This window comes from Perca fluviatilis, chromosome 7 (assembly GCF_010015445.1).
Source record: "Perca fluviatilis chromosome 7, GENO_Pfluv_1.0, whole genome shotgun sequence".
Lineage (NCBI taxonomy): Eukaryota > Metazoa > Chordata > Actinopteri > Perciformes > Percidae > Perca > Perca fluviatilis.
Window position 1 is genome coordinate 10994269 of NC_053118.1, and position 23191 is coordinate 11017459.

The following is a 23191-nucleotide window of genomic DNA, read 5'->3' on the forward strand; positions in this document are numbered from 1 at the left end:
CCTACTTTACTATCTTACTAGTCTATATATTTACGATGTTTCATCTCAGGGATTGCTCTGGTGATGTCGGAAATTCTGCCGGATGTTCCTCATTATGGCCAAATGCCCGTTACCTTACGCTTTCTTTGTGTTGGCATTCTAAACTCTGGTGGATTTCTGAGGACTATGGTTAACTGCTCCTCAGATCTCTGCAGGGTAAATCCAGACAGCTAGCTAGACTATCTGTCCAATCGGAGTGTTCTGTTGCACGACTATAACAACTTTTGAACGTACACGTTCCACCAAAACAAGTTCCTTCCCGAGGCTATTTTGCAGCGGCACAGTGGCTTTGTCTGGCACTTAGCGCCGCTCAAGACGGTTGTGATTGGTTTAAAGAAATGCCAATAAACCAGAGCACGTTTTTCTCCCATCCTGGAATGCTGGGTGGACTAGCCAGACCCTCCTCCGCAGTGCGGTGGAGGAAGGTCTGGCAATGCAAGACTTACTGATCTTACTGATATTAATACTTAATATTTACACTTAATATGTGCTCTGATGAATGTAAATCCAACAGCAACTTTGGAACGCTTTGACCTGAACAGCAAAATTATTTCCCAAATCTTTTTTTTATGATGACTTTGCACCATAATCATTCATTTGTCTTCATTATTTAGACTTGTGAGCAGCTCCTCCATTTCCTTTTTCACTGCATTGTTGGACAGTATACACAAATAAATATAATATATAATTATAAATAATATAATTTATACATATGGCGTAACGTACTTTACCCTGGTTCCAGAACTTTCAGAGCATTAAGAAACATCTCTTTCTGTACAGTGTTATCACTGATCTTTCTTCTTTGCAGATATTCATGGAGGAGTTGAATAAAAAGTTCCCAGAGGTTGAACATGCCACAAAATCCTGCAAACACAAGAGCATTTCGAAACAGCACGTTTCCCCCAGCAAACGGCCACTCACAAGTAAGCCACCATTAAAACAGCACGGTTTACATTCTTTTACAAAAAGTCATTATTGTAATATAAGCATTGGCAGATTAAAGACCATCGACCTGCTGATTCAACGAGTTGCCTTAGCTGATTCCTGACTTCCATGTTGCTGTTTCTCCATCTAGAAAGGAGGAGCACTCTGAAGCTGCAGCCTGCTGTACCGGTCCCCCTGGAGCACCTCGACCCCCAGACCCCAGAGCTCAGTCAGCTGGTCAGTCAGTGGCAGAAACTTTGGCTCCTGGCTGTGGCGAGACAAACCCGTCTGGAGCAACAACAGCAAACACTCAAAGAGGTTATTGTACTTTTTAAAATGTCCACATTCCGGGCACCCAGATAGCTCAGTTGGTAGATATATAGAGGTTTATATAGAGGTTTACGCCTCGACGCAGCTGCCGCGGGTTCGACTCCGACCTTGCTGCATGTCATACACCCTCTCTCTCCCCTTTCATGTCTTCAGCTGTCCTATCACAATAAAGGCCTAAAATGTCCAAAAAAATAAAGATTTTAATAAAAAAATAAAATGTCCACATTCCTAATGGTGCCATTAGCTGTGTGAGCTGTGTGAGAATGTGGAAAATGAATTTGTATTCACTTTCTCTAATATTGATGTAATAACCAACATAGATGTCGTGATATTTGGCATTTCTGGACAGATGGAGGAATTCGCAAACTTTGACTTCAACATTTGGCGAAAGCGTTACATGCTGTGGATTAGTCATCTGAAGTCACGGATCTTAGACGTGTTCCGCAGCATCGACCGGGACCAGGATGGACGCATCAGCCAGAAGGAGTTTGTGGATTATGTCCTCGCCTCCAGTAAGACCCCCTTTTGTCATCAAACAGTTCACCAATGTATCACTCATTTTCAGTTACCATAACATTCAAAAGACAGCATCTGAAATTACGAATTAGCATGCCAAAACATGAATTCCACCCTATTAACATTATTCAAATAAATGCATTTTGAATTAGAACATTTCCATACCGTTTATGACAAAATCTCCATGGTTTCCAATATTTACTTTTTTTTTTACAATTCTTATTTATTATTGAACTTTCAAGTCAACAAGTACAGAGTATCATACATTGTACACTTTATTGATATATGTAGATACATATATTGTTAAAAGGTGCTCTAAGCGTTTTTTTAGGCTACAACATTTTTTGTCACATACAGCAAACATCTCCTCACTATCCGCTAGCTGCCTGTCCCCTGAACACACTGTAAAAAAATGCGGTCTCTGTAGACAGCTCAGGCTCCACAAACGCCATACAAATACGATCTCATATTGTACTAAAATAGTTCACTGAAACATGTTTCTGAAAACATTTTAAGCGAGAAATAGGCCGTGCAGTTGCTGAATCTGTCTTCATTTCAGCTCAACAAAGGTCAGTTTAAAAGATTTTCGTCAGATTTTGAGAGACTCTAGTCACGCTCATTCCGCTCCCCATTTCCGGGTGAGTCCCGACTGCCCTGCCGCCGACTGAACATGTCAGGTCGGCCAAAATGAACGCCGACAGCCCCCCCAGACTGACGACGGGACACACCTAACAGATTCGAGTCACTGACCTCGCCAGACTGTCCAACGGCCGATTTTCGGCCTAGTGTGTCCACACCTTTACAGTAGATGTTCCATTCCGACCTAAAATCAGATCTATGTGGGCTAATAAAATCAATCCATCCTTTCCAACATTATTAAATATATCTATCTTTAGAGCAAAAGTTAGTTTTTCCGGGTGCCTGGGTAGCTCACCTGGTAGAGCACGCGCCCATATATGGAGGTTTACTCCTCGACGCAGCTGCCGCGGATTCGATCTGCGGCCCTTTGCTGCATGTCATGTGATGCACAACAAAAAAATGTTGTGCATCACATTGAACCAGTCTACTAGTGTGGGTGCCCCCTGGTTAAGCCACTTTTTTTCCGATATTTACTTTTTAAACACGCCATGCCATATCTATGTATCTATGTAATTAAGGTGCCAGTTTTAAATCGCCTCCACCTCCCTGCTGCAGAATTCCCCACCAACTCTCTGGAGATGAACGCAGTGGCAAACATCTTCGACATGAACAGTGACGGCTTCATCGACTACTATGAGTTTGTGAGTGCCCTCCACCCGAGCAGAGATCCCTACAGGAGAACACTGGATGCAGATCAAATCAACGAAGAGGTGTGAACAGAACGCGCGCACATGAAAACACACAAATGTCGTGTGGGTGTGTGGTTTGACACTGTACTTGTTATACTTTTGCGCCCTCTTAAGGTGAGTCGACAGGTATCCCAGTGCAACTGTCCCAAGAGGTTCGAAGTGGAGCAAATAAGTGCCAATAGATACAGGGTGAGTCATTTTTATAGATGGTGATTAAAACATATTAAAGCAGCTATTTCATTTGTTCCTCTGATTTCCAACGGACCAGACAGGAAGTGATATTACTTTTCCTGGGTGATTGGAAAGAACGTGGCCCACGGAAAATGTGTGAAGATGCTACGGCAGCGAGTGATTCAAAAACTACAACTTGCAATATGTATTTTGTCCGCAGTTTGGAGATTCCCAACAGTTGCGGATGGTTCGTATCCTGCGTAGCACGTTGATGGTCAGGGTGGGAGGAGGCTGGACCGCTCTAGATGAATTCCTGGTCAAGAATGACCCGTGCAGAGGTGAGTACACTACTTATCATTCCAATTGTTCCTGCAAACTATATATTTTTTTAACAAAACACATTTTAAAGATGCAGTAGGTAAGCCTTATGAAACTAACTTTGTCATATTTGCTGAAACTGACCCAATGTTCCAGTAGAACTACATGAAGCAGGTCATTTAAAAAGAAATCCGGCTCCTCTGGCACCACCTATAGCCTGTAGTGCGATTTGCAAAAATCAACAGCTCCCTGTTCAGATGCACCAATCAGGGCCAGGCAGGGTGTCTAACTGCGTGTCAATCACTGCTCAGGCACACGCATTTCATAGCGTCCTCCCCTCCCCCTTCCCCGCCCACCAGGTGCAGATAGGTTTCCTTTCCTTCCCCCCTCTTGACACGCGCTCTATTGTGCACAGCTCTCCCTTGTGGGGGGAGGGGCTTAAGAGACCGTTTTGGGCTTTAGCGGAAAGGGGGGAGGGACTGAGAAGTTGTTGATGTTCAATTTTTGTCCTGGATCTTCACAATCCTACTTACAGCACCTTTAATGGATACTATTTACTGTAATATGACAAGTCTTCAGCGCCTGGTATGACTAAAAATGATACATGCTGCTTAGATCCACACATACTGTACCACAGATTATGACCTAACAACATTTAGTGTCAGCTTTTCTTCTAAGGTCAGGTAAACATTCTACATAAAACCAAGGTTCTATCTTTTCTTTGGTGCCATGCTTTCCTACAGTATAGTTGTAGCTAATGTCAGATATTGTTTATGTACTGTACACTTAGCATTTTTAAATCATCAAGCATAAGCATAAGAACTGTTCAAACATGTCAGCGTTCCACTAAATATCTGTTTCTGGTAAAGTTTAGATGAGTATTGTCTACCATTTGAATTCGGGGTGTAACGTTATATCGATCTGGATCGATACATCGATTCAATCATCAACAGTCCAAACGTATCGACACAAAGTGAAAATATCGATATATATCGTCATCTTTAAGATGCACCTTTATTTTGAAATTCCCACTTTATATTTATTCTTTTTATTAAAAAGAGTAGTTTGTGTGCGTGTAATGAAATTGTCAAATAATATTTAAGTTGCTGTTTGTAAATATAATAATATTAAATGTTAATTAAATTTTGTATGGTCTTGTACCGGTGGCAGGCCCCTGGAATGAATCAAAATCGTATCGTGGCAGACTTTTGTGCTATCAGTAAATATTGTATAGTTGTCCAAAGAATCAATACAATATCGTATTGTGATAAAATGTGTGATTTACACCCCTAATTTGAATACAGATATTCATAACACCGATTTTAAATTGGCGATCTTGCTTCAATTGTGTGTGCATGCAGTGTCTGCTGGCTATTATTAGAGGAGTGGCTGCTATACAGGTGAACACGTTTTTACAGTATTGGGTTAAATCCCCCTGCTCTGTCACCAACAGTGAAAGGCCGGACCAACCTGAAGATCAAGGAGAAGTACTTGTCTCCTGCAGGAAGCACTTCCAAGGGTTTGACCGTCAGCAGGTCCAACTCCAGCCTCAGCCTCTACAGCAGTGCCTCGGCCCCCACCAGCCCCATGACACGCAAGGCATGTTATCCTGTCATTTATCTAGGTGCTACATGTGTTATTTTAATATCAAAATATGACCACACTAGTTTGAGACATTATTAGGTAAGATAAGATAAGATAGACTTTATTGATCCCACAATGGATCACAGCAGCTCAATGCAGCACAACAAAATAACAAAAATACACATTAAATTTGAATAGGATAGCAAAATACACACAGCAAGAATAAAAATAGGAAATAGAAGAAAAAAGTAAGAAGAGAGTCATAACTTTAATATGTGCACTATAAACACTTACAGATGAATATACAAATGAATATGAAAAAAGGCACATTCTACAGGCCATTATTTACATTTGGGGAGAATATATATACTGATATAGAGATGGATATATATGAATATATTGTTTATACCATCAACACACTTTTCATACATTTCATAAGATTTGCAGCCTTGACTGGCATATGCGTGTGCTGCATTTACATTTTTTGCAGCTGTGTCCTTTTTAGTTAAGTAATTATATTTTTACTATTTTCATAATGTACTGTTTTTCATTTTATAAGTGGGACACATCTTCCTGTTCACGCAGAAGTTTCAACTTAGCTTAACTAGTCAAAATGCAGAATCTGATCCTATATAACATGAGTGCCGGGACAGCAGTAACATCCTTTAAACTGAGTTTTCTTGAATTTGTAGCCACTTTCCATACGCACTTTGAGATATTTGACCATGACGCTATCTTACTCTAATTAGTCTAACATGTCTCGCTTTAGGCATTACTCCACAGAAGTTTCTCAGGTGACCGCTGCATCCGTCCCAGGAGCTCCATCGCTGCTTTGGGATCTGATCTACAGTTTACCACAACAGGGGACGATAATTCTCCCTCACCGTCAGGTCAGCCAATCACCTCAGATCATTTTTTTTTTAAGGAAAGTTGCTTTGTCACTGGATAACGCAAACATGAAAAGAACGTATAACTTGTGCTGGTAAGTTAACACCAATCTTTCTGTTTTCATTCTTGTGCACCGTCTAGACGAAGCTGCGAGGTTACCCACATGATTACCTCTGCCCTCTGAGAACCAATGCGTACACTGCAGCGCTGAACCCAAACACAGCCTTGGGGCCCCGAAACAGAGCGATAAGCAGAAGTAACGTGAGAACAGGGCCCAAAAAACAATGCATCAGTCACATCTATAAAAAGCAGACCCTGACAGAAGAAGTACAGAGGGGATGGTAAAGTGTCTTTGAAACTGGAAAATGTTTGTGCGTGCTCTGTGTGGACAATGAGGAGGTCAGTGCAGATGCGAGACAACGATTCTTTTTGTCCCCTGTTGCATTGCATACAGTAGTATCTGATTGCGTAGAGAGTAGGAATTGAAAAGTTCTGCATGGATGCTTATTGCATGATAGCCAGAGCCTTGCTTAAGTCAGATTTAGTTGTTCCCCCCCCCCCCCCCCCCAGCTTGTTATTCTTTTTCGGTTGTAAAGATGAGCAGACGGTACCTGAACCCAAGAATAATGCTCTGTCGTGGGCAGTAATGTGGCGTAAGTGATTTTAAAAGTGACATACAGCCGGAACACATTTGTACATGGTATATAAGGGTGCTGTACTGTCCGTCTGACTGCCCCTACTAGCATCCAAAAAACACATATACCAAAACCATAAGTATGTGAGGGGTACAGTATGCTGTCCTTCAACTTTGTGATATTAGTTTTGTTTTTATTTCATTCCATAAAGATAACATTGTTGGCAGGGCCACGCTGTTTTTTTTTTTTGTCTTTTACCTTTTTTCGACACCATGTTTTCAAATAATGATGTATTTTTTTATTGTTTTTTACTGTAAGGATGTTTTAAACACTGGAGATTGCATACCGAACAATGTACTGAGGTACGACAGGTCATTGTTGATTTGTAGAGATTATTTTCTCAGGATTGTTTTTTGCCGTCGGATGTATGTATTTCTATGGAACATTACTGTGAAAATGTAGATGTGTTGTTTTCTTTGTAACAGTGTACTTCCTGGGAAAGTTTTGTTTAGCACATTCTTTTCATAAAAAATGCACTTTTTTTTCCCCCTGTGTCCTACTACTTTAGATTTAGGTTATTTTACAAAGGGGGAAATCTGGCAGTTGTCGTGAGTAAGAGAATTCATTTTTCAAGAGAATGCACTGGAGGTGATATTTGTGGGTTAACAGTGTAGTTCTTTCAGTTAAATCGACCTTTTATTTTCCTTTTGTCCCCTTTTCCAGCCTGTTTTTCCAAAAGCAGTACATTTTAAATTGTCTGTATTTCTGTCTTGATGTTTTTTCTTCTCTGACCTCCAATCCATTCGGCAATTCTCACAACTGGCTGGATTTTATGACTCTACTTTTAAAGATGTTTAAGAACCATGTGAAACGCTGCATCTGTTTCCTTCAAGGTTTTATCACGAACCCGAAGATACCAAAATGCATCGTTTCAGCAAAAAAAATAGTACTGGAGTATGTTATCCCTGAGAGAGAAGCAACTGCAGCACCACCATCAGTTTACAGCCGATGCTGTTCAGTGTTGCACTGTGCCTTGCTTCCACTCTGGTTCTATTATAGAGCAGTTGATGCTTACAATACGTTATCAGCAATGTAAAGCTACTGTATTTGTATGTGTACCTTTGTACTAGATCTACCTGAGGTTGCATTTCGTCTATGCAGTTGTCAAAATGATTTTTTTAAAAGTCAAAAATGTTTTTACATGATAAAGTACCTTTTCCTCTTGGCCTCAATGTGTTGATGTTGGAGAAGGGTTACAATTTGACTGTACTGTAAAAAAAAAATACATTAGCCAGATTTTACTTCTATTGCTATGCACCCTAATCTTTCTGTACTGTAAATGTTTCTATACCCAGCACTCATTCTAATGTCTAATTTAGGGAAACTGTAGATGAATGTCACTAATAATTTTACGTCCACTTGTACAAAAAAAAAGCTTTTTGTAATAAAAATAAAAACATTTGCCAAGATCATTCCCTCATTAATAATATACAGTTCTGCATTCATGTGCTATTTTTCCTGAAATCAAGACAGACAGAAAATGATTGCATAAAAAGCAGGCTTTGCAGATGGACAAACCAAATGATTTAAAGGAACACGCCGGCTTATTGAGACTTTAGCTTATTCACCGTTTCCGACGCAGCCGTCTGCTAACCATGTATAAACTGGTAACTATATTCTCAGAAGGCGAAGCAGTGCTACTTCTGCTACTTGGGCGGAGTGATTTGCTCGCAGCACCTGAGAAGCCCCGTGGTGAGGAGCATAGAGTAACAACGGTGCTTTTCAGGTGTTGCGCTTATCACTCTGCCCAAGCAGCAGAAGTAGCAGTGCTTCGCCTTCCGAGAATATAGTTCCCAGTATGTATACGGTTAGAAGATGGCTTTGTCTCATGTGACCTTGTTATTTGTGCACGCTGTGACTATACAAATCACAACATGTAAAGAGGAACATGTAGCAGTAGGCTAGATGAAGCCGGTTACCTCCAGGATCTATGCTAAGCTAGGCTAGCGGTGGGTGTGCCAGACAGAGTTATGACACGCACGGAGATGAGAAGGGTATGTATGGACTTATCTAACTCTGGGGGTTACTGTGACTAAGCTAAAGTCCCAATAAGTCGGCGTGTTCCTTTAAAACAAAGTATGTTCATTTGTTCAGTTTGGCTAACTAATATGCGCATGTAAAAATTTCACGTGCATGTATTTTCTTACCTCTGCAATAACCATAGTCTGTAAAAAACAATGGACAAATCTTCCAGGTCTGAAAAAGTGAAGCCAATGCGAAAGTGCCTTAAATCTGCATTCTGTCTAATTTCCAGCAGGGGGCGACTCCACTGGCACCAAAGAGAAGACTGTTTCTATAGAAGTCTATGAGGAAATAAACCCTACTTCTCACTTGATTTATTACCTCAATAAACATTTTCATGATGAGTTTATGGTCTCAATCGCTAGTTTTAAGTCTTCAATACAGCGTGATGTTCATTTTGTAAATTATGGTCCCATTTAAAATAGAAAATAAAGCAGGGTATGCTTTAGGGCGTGGCTACAAACCCACCTGTCAATCATTTTGACCCACTCACTCTGTGTTTTCACTTCATCAAACTTTATTGGAACATTTTGGTCACCAAAAAATGTCTTGTTCAGCATTATGCCAACCAGCTAGCTAGCCAGCGCTAGTGTTGGCTGATAACTTAAAGGTCCCATGACATGGTGCTCTCTGGATGCTTTTATATAGACCTAAGTGGTCCCCTAATACTGTATCTCTTTCCCGAAATTCAGCCTTGGTGCAGAATTACAGACACTAGAGCCAGTCCCACAATGAGCTTTCTTTAGTATGTGCCATTTCTGAGAGGGGGGGCAAGGTGGAGAGTGGGGGTGTGTCCTTGACCAACTGCCACTTTGCTCATTTGAAAGCCATGATGTCTCTCTCTCATGGGTGGGCCAAATTCTCTGGGCGGGCAAAGCAGAGAAAGGGGAGGTAACCTTGCTCCTTATGACCTCATAAGGAGAAGATTCCAGATCGGCCCATCTGAGCTGAGGCAGAGCAGGATACCCAGGGCTCGGTTTACACCTATCACCATTTCTAGCCACTGGGGACCATAGGCAGGCTGGGAGAACTCTTATCAATGTTAAAAAACCTCATAAAGTGAAATTGTCATACCATGGGACCTTTAAGAAAAAAGCCTGCCGATCTTTACAGCCAGCTCTGTGTCGTACACGCTGATGATTCAGCAGATTTGAACATTGGAGTCTTATTTATTGCCCACCTGTACCTGGTGAATGTAAGTCCAATATTCACTCATTCTGTAGCTCAGTTTTTGGTCTCTACCAACTATGTAATATTAGCTGCTAAATTCTCTATTATGTTCACTAACTAGTCGAGCAGTTAGTGTACAGTGGGGTTTATCAGAGCTTTTTCATTAAAAACAGTGGTCTGCTGCTGCAGGAAATGATACTATGAGAGCAGTTAGACTGAACCAAAACAAATAGGCTAGACAAAAGAAGCTATAAAGCTCTTTAGACATTAGAGGAACTGCAGTGTCGAGTGATCATTCTCTGTGTGTTCATCACTGTGAGCAACCCTTTCCATATTACACATTGGCATTTGATGCATTATTATAAAGATAATCATAATGCCAACTTTAAGGGAAAGATTACCATCCATATAACCTAATTATGTTCTAATATCACATCACATTGATGCATCTTTGCATTACTTACATTCTGTTTTAAGGAGAGGATACTGATGATAAATACGTTTTGTTTGATAGCATAATACAAAGTTTAATCTGTCACATCACCAGTCATCATAACAGAATAAGGATAAAGGTCAGGTGTACATAGTCTTGTGTTTGATATCTTATTTATTGATGAATTCTCAATGGCACAAATTCAGTCTGTGGATCCCCAGCTCAGGTTGCTGCCCCCCTGTTGATGTCTAACAAGTGAATGTTTCAGACTCACTTGCTCCGTACATGCAGCACCAAAAACACAGTCATATTTGTTTAAACACAGAGCCCAGCAGTTTTTGAGAAAGAAAGCAGAGTATTGTACTTCTACACAAATATTCACCGTGACTCCAGGCCACAGGAGTGCCCTGGTTTAACCAAACATCCCTGTCCTGTGACTGGCCGTCAGTGTATTTTGCTCACAAAATACACACTTATGATAAGATATGCAATATTTTTGATTGTAGCAGAGCAAAGAGCTCATGCAATCGGACGTATTGCATTTACAGTATTATTCCATTTTGAGGATTGCATTCATTGCATCTTGCAGATCAAAACCTTGCCTTAAAAAAGATAAATAAACAATTTAATTGGAGCCCAACCAAGAAGCAGACCTCTTTTTTTGCCCTGACTTTAAGTATTTTTTGTCTTGCACCTATTTCTTGGGGCTTTTCCGCCTTTATTTGACAGGACAGCTAGGTGAGAAAGGGGAGAGAGAGTGGGAAGACATGCAGGAAATCGTCACAGGTCGGATTCCAACCCTGGCCCTTCGCGTCGAGGCATAAAGTATACGTGTGCCTGCTCTACCCACTGAACCAACCCGGCCGCGGTCCCTCTTCTTTTCTGACTAGGCTGCAGTATGCTACAGCCAGATATAAAAATGCTCTGTACACTGTATCTTATGCACATTATATACTGTATTTCAAGATCAGTCTTCCTTCAATGGGTAATGCAAACTACCTATTAGAGTAGAGACTGTCTATGTAGACCACTCAACTGAATGATCTCACACGGACACATTTGATGTATTTTAAACTAATAACTTTACTAAACATTATGTTTAACTCAAAACGTTTCAAACGCCAATTTGCCAACAACAAAACAGAATGAGAGCAATAATTATTTTCATGAACGAATTACTTCAGTTGAACAATAATATTTCTTTTGGCATCTGGCAGCATCAAACAGTCCACTTATTTCATTTGTTAGTAACGCAACAGTCACCTTAATCCCACATCCAGAAAAGCTCAAATCATTTGTATTTACTTCATCAAAAGTAATTCACTTCACTGTCACGGGCCTGAAAAGAAATGCTTTTATTCAAGAAGGGAACATGTAGTACCAGTCAGTGCAGGGGTGGGAATGAAATACCATGAATTTAATGCCCAACAGGGGTCATTTATTTGGGCTGGAATTTGTGTTGAACAAAAGCCAGGCTGTGCCCAACCAAACACCCACTGAGAAAGCACAGACAGCTGTCTAAAGTCATCTTCTGGTTGGCTAAGCTGTCCGCACTCGCTCGCTACAGAAATGGAGAGAACCTTCATGATAATGTAGACTTATCAGATTCAGTCTGTTCCTTTTCCCCTACTTTATTGCCAACAGTTTTTTAAGCTCCCTTTCCTCCATCCTACCATCCATCCTCTGACCCGCTTTTCATCTCTCTGTCCTCATTCCCTTCCTCCACCCACCCTTGCTGCTGAGGTCTTTGGTTCCCAAACTGGACCCCTGGCTCAGCCCTCTGCAGTCACATGACACAGATCCAGAGACCCAGAGTAGTAAAGTACAAAGCACTCAACTCGATGTGCATGCATGCTCTACACACAGAAACATCAGAAGGCCACTTTTGCTGTTACACCTCTGAACAGAGAAGCCCTCTGCTCACTTTACGCTGCACTTGTGTAACATCTCACCAGAACTGACTTTGCACATCCGTTCCCACAAGCAGGTAGGTGGTATCTTGTCTAATTTAGAATGACGAATAGAGGTGATTTAAAATGTTGAAAGGAGTTCAGAAAGTTTATGGTGTTTTGTGTTAAGTTAGTCCAGTTTAGAGTTTTGTAAAGACAGAAAAAAAAAATGTAACAACCAGGGCTGGCAGGTTTTCAACTCCACATTTTTAGCTAGTCCTTAGCAACTGTCCTCACCTAACACAACTTTGTGAGATCAGCATTGTATCAGCATTTCCCTCTGTTGTAAAAAATAGACAATTTGTCATTTTGATGCACCTTAACATTCCAAAATTTGATAAAAGCAGTTTTATATTACTTGACACATTTGATTGCAAATATACACATTTTAATGTGCAGTGCTCTGTATCAATCTGCTATATAACATGGATCCTCCTATATCCTCAACCTTTTCCAGGCAACTCTCAATCCTCCTGTTTCTGACAACCTTGACAAAAGCTACTGCTTTGACTGTCAGAGGGAAATGTTATCACTTGCAGAAAGGCTGGTTTATTAGCGCTTTAGATTTCTGCAGGCTCCTTAAAGCTGCAGTTGGTAACTTTTATAAAAAATACGTTTTTGTCATATTTGCTGAAATATATCCTGACAATAGTACATGAGACAGATCATCCGTGAAAAAATGATGTTCCTCTGTCTCCTCCTGGTGCCCCAATGGCATTTGCAGGATTCCACCGTGCCCGTAGATTAACAACCAATCAGAGCCGAGGAGACTCTAACGCAGTGCCAATGACCGCTTGTGAACTCTGATAAAACTAGGCAGCGCTGATAAAATATGAATTGAGATTCTGTCACTGAATTGCTTATATCTCACTTCCAATGTTTTCAGGAAGTGTACTGTTTAGCTGTAAAATGAGAAAGTTTGCTCCGGTGGTTGATTTTGGCTCTTTCCGGGAGGGTATGTTGAAGGAAATGCTTGGAGGAGGCAACCAGAAGCCCTGCAGAATGTTTGAAACCACCTTCATCACTGATTTCTTTGTGTGGAGGAGTTTAAAGGAGAATTTCCGGCCGATTTTTACCTGAATCTTGATTGAGATGTCTCTGAGTACTGTCGATAGGAAATAAAAACGACCAAAATCGGTGCTAGCAAACTGAAGTTGCTGCAGCTAATGGCCGGAGCTCCCAGTTAGCTAAAATGCCAGTTATGGGGGCATGATCTAAAGAGTGCCCTTGTGCCTCTTAACAGACACAAAATGCTATTAAAATTTCTGTGCAACATGAACAGGGCCCTTACGTGACAACAAGATGCGTTTTCAACTCAGACATTGTGAAGAAATCGTTTAAATTCAAAGTTTGTACTGTCACCTACCTTGTCTCGATCCTGCCGGTAGCTAGCTCGGCCTGCTAGTGGCACAGCGGCGTCTGGGATGAGGGGGTCAGCCAGGTTTAGGTGAAAAATCACGCAAAAATCAGGCTCCAGGGGTACTTCTGAGCAACACTGGTGGTTTAATGATATCTGTCGGTTACAATACTTTAAATCAGGGGTCTTCAACGTTTTTTAAGCCAAGGACCCCTTAACTGAGAGGGACAGATCACGGACCCCCTACTACATATATTGTATACAATTAAGTTGCATATTTAACTGGGCCTGCAATAACATGTGGGTGGCCTAAGCCTTTATAAATACATTTTTTGTCCATTGAATACTATGCTATTAAAATAATAATTGTTGACATGATTTTATAATCATGTTTTAATGATAAACATACATGTTGCACAGTGAATACTTGGGATTAACTGTATCTGTGGATGGCTATCTTAGTGACTACCTTCCCTATAGGCCAGTAAGCCTATCATCAATGTATTTTTTTCAAAAATAGGCAGAATTATATTTGCTAATAATATGTTGGACTCATGTTTAGACTTTAGATTTTAATTATTAAAAAAGACGTTCAAAACATTAACAATAATTTGGCGGACCTCCTGTTGAAGATCTCTGCCTTAACCTAGATGTTTAAAAACACTGCAGAATACCACTGAGACATTACAACCGCTGTACTTTACTTAATGTGTGTCAAATGTGACTGAAAAAGAGAAGTAAAGGCCTATTCAACTGGCGTATTCAGGAGGGTTGAAATAAACACCACACTGTGTGTTGTGTTTCGACTTGGCAGACTGGTCTTTTCAGTTGAGTAATTGTATTCACACACTGGATAATGCAATGGAACTGCTGGCACAGTGAGAAGCCAATAGTGGCTCAGCAGGCCATAAGAAATAGGACTGAGGCAGGAACAGAAGAATAGAAAGAAAGTCAGTGTAGTATTTCCAATAGACCTAATCACCGTGTTGTGGTGCTGACACAAAAAACACTTCCGGTTAGACAAATGGCAGTTGATTTGAAATGCGGAGATATATTAAATACATTTTTTTCTGTTGTCATTTTCAGCCATGACTGTAACATTTTAAGATATATAGTTAAACATGGTGGTCCGACCTATCTGTGTTTCTGCTGTGCTTATTTTCTGTATTTTGTTGCTTTGATAGCGTCTTTGATGAACCAAATCTAGTGTTACCAACTAGAGCCCGACCGATAAAGGATTTTTAAGGCCGATATCGATACAAATATTCAGTGATTTAAAAATCCGATATTCCGATATATCGGCCAATATATATATATATATTTATTTTTAAATCCAGAAACGCATAACAAAACATAAACAGATTTCCTTAACATTAGTTATTTGTAGTTATTCATGAGTCCTCACTAAAATAATATGATAATGCAGTTTAAAAATAAACTTCAACATCAAAATATATTAAAGTTCTAATAAATAAAATTTATAAAAATACAAAATGAACATATGAAACTTAAAGTCCTTTGAATAACAACACAATAACAACAACAAAAATCAAAGAGTGTTGCCAACAGGGACGTTGTAGAGCGCCCTCTGGTGGACAAACAATGCAACGCCAACACTCATAACATGGTTGAAGGGTGTTTTGTCCGTATTTATTTAATTTTTTAAATATTCATTTATCATCATTTATTTGTCATTATAAATGATTCTGATAAATGCATATAAAAAATAAATATATATACAGTACAGGCCAAAAGTTTGGACACACGTTCTCATTCAATGCATGGAATTATTTCCCCTATTAATAAAAAAGCAAAGGGTGGCTACTTTGAAGAATCTAAAATATAAGACATGTTTTCAGTTATTTCACACTTTTTTGTTAAGTACATAATTCCATATGTGTTCATTCATAGTTTTGATGCCTTCAGTGAGAATCTACAATGTAAATAGTCATGAAAATAAAAGGAAACGCATTTGAATGAGAACGTGTGTCCAAACTTTTGGCCTGTACTGTATATACTGTATATATTAATTTATCGGCCATTATAAATGCCGATACCTATAATTTGGAAAATGCATAAAATTGGCTGATAATATTGGCCCGCCGATATATCAGGCGGGCTCTATTACCAACACTGCTGGACTGGTTTCTAGTTTGAGTGGTGCCATTTTCTTAAGTCCGTGGCCCAACAGGTAAATTATGTCTACAAGCTAATGTTAGTGAATGTGTTGACTTCAAACATTTTAGATGCATTTTAGATGACTGAGATTAGAGTACTGTATATCCAGTTGTTTCTTGCCCTTGTTTGCTTAGCTCTGTATCTCTGCTCTGTATCCCTGTGCATTAGAGTCCGGATCGGGACGAATTTTTCTGTCCGACCCGGCCCGAGCCCGACAGGCATTAAGAAATTTGTGTCTGAGCCCGACACAGTTAAAATCTAATTTTTTCTCATACTAATGACACATGTAGGCTACGTTTTTGTGTGGAAAGCCCGCTTTTATTAAGCAACTGTAGGAAGGCATTCGGAAATGTCAACAGATGAGCACACACGGGGCAACAAGCTAAGTTAATAAGCTGTTAAAACGTTCGGTGTGTTAACCTTTCCTGCTTGCTTCGCTTCCGACCGTGGTCAGAAAACCAGGAGAGACTCGTTACCTCCAGGGCCGACCTTATAAAATTAGTAACCTCAGGGTTAAAATCCCATTTCTGGTGAGCAAATGAATGAACTTGGCTTTCAGTCTGGGGTTTATTTCGGACACCGCACACACTATGTACAAAACTTAGACTTACTCCACCAACTCTGCTCTGGTTGCATACAACACGTCTGCTTCCTCTTTCTCTATCTCTCTTCTGCCCACACACACACACACACACACCCACACACACTGAGCTCTCTTAAAGGAACCGCGGCACCATTTTACAACAAATGCCTTATCACGCTGATGTGACCGAGCCCGACCCGAACCCGACCATCATTTCTAAATATCTGTCCGAACCCAGCCCGGATCATCGGGCTCGGTTCGGGTATCCATGCCTTACTGTGTATATACGGAACACAGGGATTTTCTACCCAGAAGATATTGTAAATAAACATTGTGATTTGGTCTATATTTAGTACATGCGTGATGTGAAACCAAAAGCCGGTTCACTCGTCTCACCCACGCTGCAGCCTGTGTGTTTAAAGGAGGGCAGGCTACAAGGTCATATGCTGGTTGGGGGAAGAAAAACGGAAAAAGAGGAGCTATTCTCACTGAGACCTGCCCCTTCACTCTCTTTCCTCCTATCCCTGAGCTCCCAGGCTCACACAGAGCACATGGCTGCATGATTTTGAAACCACCCTCCCATAGAAGGACAATCAAAGTGTCATGGTGGTGCTGGAAGCATGTGCGCCTGTGCAGCCACTCCCATGTCAAGTGCAGCAGAGACACGGAAGCAGATTGTAAGCCTAAGGATCAAGCTTGTGCTTAATGTCTGTGTGGAGGAGAAAAGGGGGAGGGAATGCATACACACACACACACACACACACACACACACACACACACACACACACACACACACACACACGCACAACGCTGATGTAACAGAAACAAACTGTGGTCACAATGGACTGACAGTTTTTGAAAGGATAGAGGGAAGAAGAGGGCTTCCTGGTTATGTTCTGAACAAGGTAAGATGAGATATGCATACACCTGTTTCCAACTGTGGAAGATATATGTATGAAGGAAGTAAGGGTTATTGAATTTCCTGGTTATCCTAGAACCACAAGGCTTAACTATTGGTCCATTTGCTTCCCTTAAAGGGAAGAATAGGAACCAGGATCATTGTACAGCAAACGGTATAGTATAAATAAAAGTTTTAAAAGTTTTGTTTATGGTTTTAATTAGAGCAGGTCCTTCACAATTCCAGTAGTAATGTAGTTTTATTACACAGCTTTACAATCACTTCTGTTTAATGTGTCTGTTTATGTCACAACCACATGTGGCTTTTTTTTCTATGCGGGCAGTGTGTCAGTGTGTGAAAGGTCAGGCATACCCTTAGCATTTAGCACATGAGAGAGGGACTTGATAAGAAGCAGAGTACAGGGAGACTGGGAAGGTCAGTCCCAGCCACATGGGGACATGCTTTTGTTCTCAGTAACAAATACAGTATATGATGACATTCAGCTATGCTATTCTTATTTTATGAACCCATATTTAAATTTCTTTTTGCCATAATGTAGTTAGCGAACATCATCCCAGAGATCCTTTTTTTTTTTTTAGCCAATAGCCATGCTAGCATTGTGGCGTTAGGGATAGCAATGTCCAGACTGAAATGTATCAACAACTATTGGATGTATGCTGTGAAAGTTGGTACAGACATTCATATTCCTCTCAGGATGTACAACTCATCTAGTGCCATCATTATGTCACAATTTTATATGGTTTGGTTTCTCAATCCCTGCAAAACTATGACAATCCCATCAGCCTCAGCTCTACTTTGTGTTTAGTGTTGATAAGCAAATGTTAGCATGCTAACATGCTAAACTATGAGATGGTGACAGAAAAACACCACAACGTAATGATCATGTTAGCATGCTGACGCTAGCTAAAAGTGCCGCAATGCCCTTAAATACAGCCTCACAGAGGTGTCTACGGCTTGCATGGCTGCATAACAGACCAGACAATTGGCTTATTTCGAATCAATGTTGTAAAAAAATCTATTAGAGCTGGATAAAGCTAAAATGCTTATATTACACTTAATAAAATATCAAACTGAAACTTCCCCTTCAATTAATTGTCTTCATGTTTTTCTAGATTTTGGTGAAGTTTTGCATACTAATTGAACTGTCCTATGTTGTGTCTGTATTCCAGATTGCATACTTCTACATTTCCTGATTCCTGCCTCCATCATGTCGCTGCTGACTCACGTGCTGGCGTGCCTGTTCGGTATGGGCTCCTGGGTGGCCATCAACGGGATGTGGGTGGAGCTGCCCCTGGTCGTACCGCAGATCCCAGAGCACTGGTATCTGCCATCGTACCTCACAGTCATTATCCAAATGGCCAACATAGGTCCTCTCTTCATCACTTTGATGCACCGCTTCCGCCCAGGGGTGCTAGATGAGCGGCCGGTCATCTACTGCATTGTAGGGTTGGGGATCGTTGCTACAGTCCTGCTGGCTTTCTTCTGGAGGCACACGGTGACAATAGGGGGCTCTTTGCACAGTGTGCCCCTGCTGGTGTTAAGCTTCCTGCTGTCTGTGGTGGACTGCACCTCCTCTGTTACCTTTCTGCCTTTCATGATGCGGATGCGTCCACAGTACCTTACCACGTACTTTGCAGGTGAAGGCCTCAGTGGTCTGGTGCCCGCACTGGTGGCTCTGATTCAAGGTGTTGGTGTAGCCCACTGTCAGAATGACACTATGGCTGATGCAGCCAACACAACAGCTGATAATACCACCATGGTTGGCAGTGGAGAGCTACAAGCCATCTACCAGCCAGCTAAATTCTCTGTCGAGGTATTCTTTATGTTCCTCAGTGCCATGATGGTTGTGTGCCTTGTAGCCTTCATCCTACTCAACCATCACCCAGCTGTGGCTCGAGAGAGAAACAACGACCTGTACTTCAGTGGTGATCTGGCCCCTGGGAAGCGAGAACAAGGTCTGTCCCTGCACACCCAGACACCAGAGCAGAGGCCTATGATCAGCCCTCTGCAAGCCGTCAGGAGGGAAGCAAGGAGCTCTTTTGGTACGGGGACGTATAGCAATCTGGAGGTGGTGTTCATCTTTGTTGTACTGGCTTGGGTCAATGCTCTGACCAATGCAGTGCTGCCCTCAGTCCAGTCCTACTCCTGTCTGCCCTACGGGAACAAGGCCTACCATCTAGCTGCCACCATGGCAGCTGTTGCTAACCCAGTGGCCTGCTTCATCGCCATGTTTGTGCCTATTAGGTAGGAATCATTACTGGAACCATCTCTTTACATGAAATTATCATCTTATATAAAAACTTTGTCTCCTACAATAACATAAAATTCAAATAACTGCAACTCCTACAGGTCACTAGAATTTTTAGAGGTCACAGCTTAAAGCTATAGTGCGCGACTATTTTATATTAATGGATGTCCGTTACATTCAAGCCATTGCCAAATGAGTCGCTACAAAGCTACTTAAGCCTATCAGCTCCACAACACACTCTCTGTATTTCTCAGTATAGATATGTTTACAAATCGGTGTAGTCCGGCGACATTCACGTGCAGAAGCTCAAGTGATGCGTTTTACGTCACCGCTGAGAAAGGACAACCGCAGCGTTCAGCTTTGGAGACGAAGAGGACTGCAGCCTCAGGTGACGTCTAAGACATGTCTAAAAACCCAAAGAAGCGCCGACGAGACATTTGTTGCACACAAGTTACAAGATAACTACCTCTTCTGAAGAGTCCATCATGTTTTGTTTTTTTTGTCCTCCTTGATTTGACGGTATAAAGCTACTAGCACCTGTGTGGTGGAGGGGTAGGGGTGGTGCGATCACGGAAGGCTTGCGCCATGTGGATGTGTCGGCAGTGTTGTTGTGTTTTCATTACTTAGAATTCCTCATGGGGGCAACAAAATCTACGCACTATAGCTTTAAAAGTGTTGAGTACTGAAATTGTTTAAACTCTCATATTAGTGTGTTTTACGAAGAAAAGTGTTTCAGTGTAACCGAAAATGCTCAGTTTTACCACATGCATCGACTTTTGTTTTCAGGTCTCTCATCTTCATGGGTTTCTTGGCCATAATTGGGACTGGATTTGGAGCCTACATCATGGCCATGGCTGCTCTTAGTCCATGCCCCCTGCTGGTCCATAGTGCCTCCGGAACTGCAGTCATAGTAAGACTTTATCTTTAAAAATGATTTGGACATACAGATGTTTTATTTAGACTGTGAAAGCAGTGACAGCAGTTCATTTTGGATCTTGTGTGCTGTCTTGTGCACGCTACACAATGTGCCTGTTATGGTCACGCGTATGTTCAGATTTCTTATGATTTGGGAGTGTTGTGTGATTGGCAGGTTTTGATATCAAATTGTGTCAACGCAATCTTGTCTGACCTGATTAAGACAATACCGTCAAACCATGTTTGTGTCATATTTGTGAACACTCATTATCCGGAGGAAAGCTTTCACCGTCACAGACGTGTTTATTCAAATGTATATTAGCTGGTGCTCTTGTACAGGGTTGCTTTAGAGAATGCTGTCGCCCCCCCCCCCCCATATCTGCTAGTAATGCTGGCAAAATAAAACCTCATGCTGCTATGTAATTCCAATTTTAAAAAAAGTCAATGACTCACTTACTCTTTCAAAATAAAGACTTATAGTGCCGAAAAAGAAGCTTTAAAATATCTTGCTAATAGCAAGTGAGCAGGGTATACGTTAGCATGTGTTGTAGGAAAGGCATATGGCTATTTTCTCTATCACAGTGTACCAAAACTAGAATACTTGTTATGTCCAAGAAAATCCTTCCTTGAGCAGTGAAAACGAGGGAGAGAGACAGAGAGAGGTGTACTGTGAAGCTAAGAGTACTGACAACTGTGAGATTATCAAGAGAATCATCTCTTTGGGTTGGGCTTGTGGCCTAACAAATCAGATTTTTCCCATAATAATGTATTATATTCTCTGTTTCTCCATTGTTAATGTGTGCAATTTTGTCCTACTTGTATCACAAATAATAACGCAATAATTTTAATTTGTATAGCTTCTCTAAAGAGTTACAAAGTGCTGAACAGTAAAACATAGATAAAATAAAAATGCTAAAATAATGACCAGAACATGTAAAAATGAGTAGCATACAGGGATTCCTACCAAACAGTTACACACTTAGTTGCAATAAGATGTTTTAAGCACAAGACAATAAATTGGTGTATCAGTAATCATGACCCGATAACTGCAGCACCTCCTCCAGTGAGGGTGAAGTAAATGGTGAACGGAGTTCGTTTTTGGAATAAAAAAAAACCTCTTGTCCAACCTGTTAATGATGGCAAGCCACTGAAAGCCACTGAGCAGGCTTACATGTTAAGTACAAACTAGGACACTTTGCAAATGTGTTTGGTACTGAATATATAAAGGTACGTTGGACAGCAATCCAATTAATACTTTTTTATTGGCAATAAAAAGTATTAGGGTGCTGTCCGAAGTACATTTAAATATTATTATCCACCCAGTCTTCAAAGTCTTCTAAGTTTCAATGTGAGTTGAACACGTTAAGTCTTATATTTTTGGTACTGAATAACAAGGACTGGCTGTCAGATCATTGTAATGCATAATATTGACCTCTCCTGTGTTGCAGGTGCTGACCTGGGTCCTGTTTGTCCTGACTCTGTCCTACGTGAAGGTGATCATTGGGGTGATTCTGAGGGATGAGGGCCACGTTTTAATGGTTGGTTTTGGTCCGCGATTAGTTTAGTGTATATGAACTGTTCAGGTCAGGTGATCCCTGCAACACCAAGTGTCCAATGTAGTAAATCCATTTAAGTTTAAGTTAAACACTGCTGTACCACACTGAAAAATAATCTGCGCTTATTCTAGATGCACTGAACTCATTGCAGTCGTAGCTTTACATATTCCTGTTTGTGTCAACAGATCTAAGCTGTTTACCTACAACACAATCACTGTTTAACAGATTTGTTCTCATCAGAGTCGGATGGTAAATTTATGTTTTATACAGATATCTGTATATTTATTGAATTATGGAGTGGTGCTCAGCACAAGGCTGCAATTACCCTGACATTATCAATGTGTCAGATCACACAAGAGCATTTTGTTGCTAGCACATTACAAGTCTTTCTCAATTCAGAGGTCAAAGCCAGTTTACTTGAACTGTTAATATGATGTGAGAGTATTATTGATTGATGTTGCTTTTATAAGAACCTACAGCACTTTTGGCTTTAAAAGGTGCCTTCATTTGAGAAGATTTGTGTTTGTTTTTGGTGTACCTGGTTGTACATTCTAACTTGCTTTGTATATGTTACTTATGTGGAGAAACTGTTCAACAATACCAAATAAAACACGTTTTATTGCTACCAGAATATGTGCATTATACTGAATATCCCCCTTATCTTGAGCCTGCTGGGGAAGATGGCTTTATACCCAAGGGTAGTGGGGGTACAGGGGGCAAAAAGTACAAGAGAAGGGGCAATGGTAGAGCAATAGGGGGAGATACAAATCGCATGAGCCTGTCTTAAATATCTTCCGTTGTGTGTGTTTTGGTTCAAATGGTATAACCGAGCAAGAAGTTGAAAAGGGCACTTTTGAAGACAAAACAGATTTAATCAAAGTTGGTGATTGTAACTGTGCAAAGTCAAAGACCTATTTTACTGTATCCTTTTCCAATTAGTAGTCTGTCCATACTCTAATAAATCTACATAAACTATATCTATATTATGCAATATCTTGCATTTTTATAGATACATAGATGAAAGGTAAGATGAACTAAATTGAACTCAAAACTTCAGTAATGACTTTT

The 23191-nt window shown here is 40.8% G+C and overlaps 2 protein-coding genes across 9 annotated transcripts in view; both read left to right on the plus strand.

The window, feature by feature from the left end:
- macf1b (microtubule actin crosslinking factor 1b) overlaps positions 1-8202 on the plus strand; it is a 40581-nt gene extending 32379 nt beyond the window's left edge. For all 8 annotated transcript variants that reach the window (XM_039806345.1, XM_039806344.1, XM_039806340.1 and 5 more), the window contains 9 exons: positions 848-962; positions 1115-1281; positions 1643-1805; positions 3004-3158; positions 3252-3326; positions 3529-3646; positions 5080-5225; positions 5980-6100; positions 6240-8202. In XM_039806345.1, the coding sequence (XP_039662279.1) occupies positions 848-962; positions 1115-1281; positions 1643-1805; positions 3004-3158; positions 3252-3326; positions 3529-3646; positions 5080-5225; positions 5980-6100; positions 6240-6265 (1086 nt within the window). In that variant the 3' untranslated portion in view covers positions 6266-8202. The remainder of the gene's footprint in view (positions 1-847; positions 963-1114; positions 1282-1642; positions 1806-3003; positions 3159-3251; positions 3327-3528; positions 3647-5079; positions 5226-5979; positions 6101-6239) is intronic.
- An 8509-nt stretch (positions 8203-16711) lies between these two features.
- On the plus strand, positions 16712-22314 carry LOC120561921 (riboflavin transporter 2-like). The gene is made up of 5 exons (XM_039805263.1): positions 16712-17162; positions 18574-19648; positions 20439-20562; positions 22016-22105; positions 22309-22314. Exons 1-5 carry the CDS (start codon positions 17045-17047, stop codon positions 22312-22314), a joined length of 1413 nt encoding a protein of 470 aa, XP_039661197.1. The 5' UTR covers positions 16712-17044.
- Positions 22315-23191: the final 877 nt, after the last annotated feature.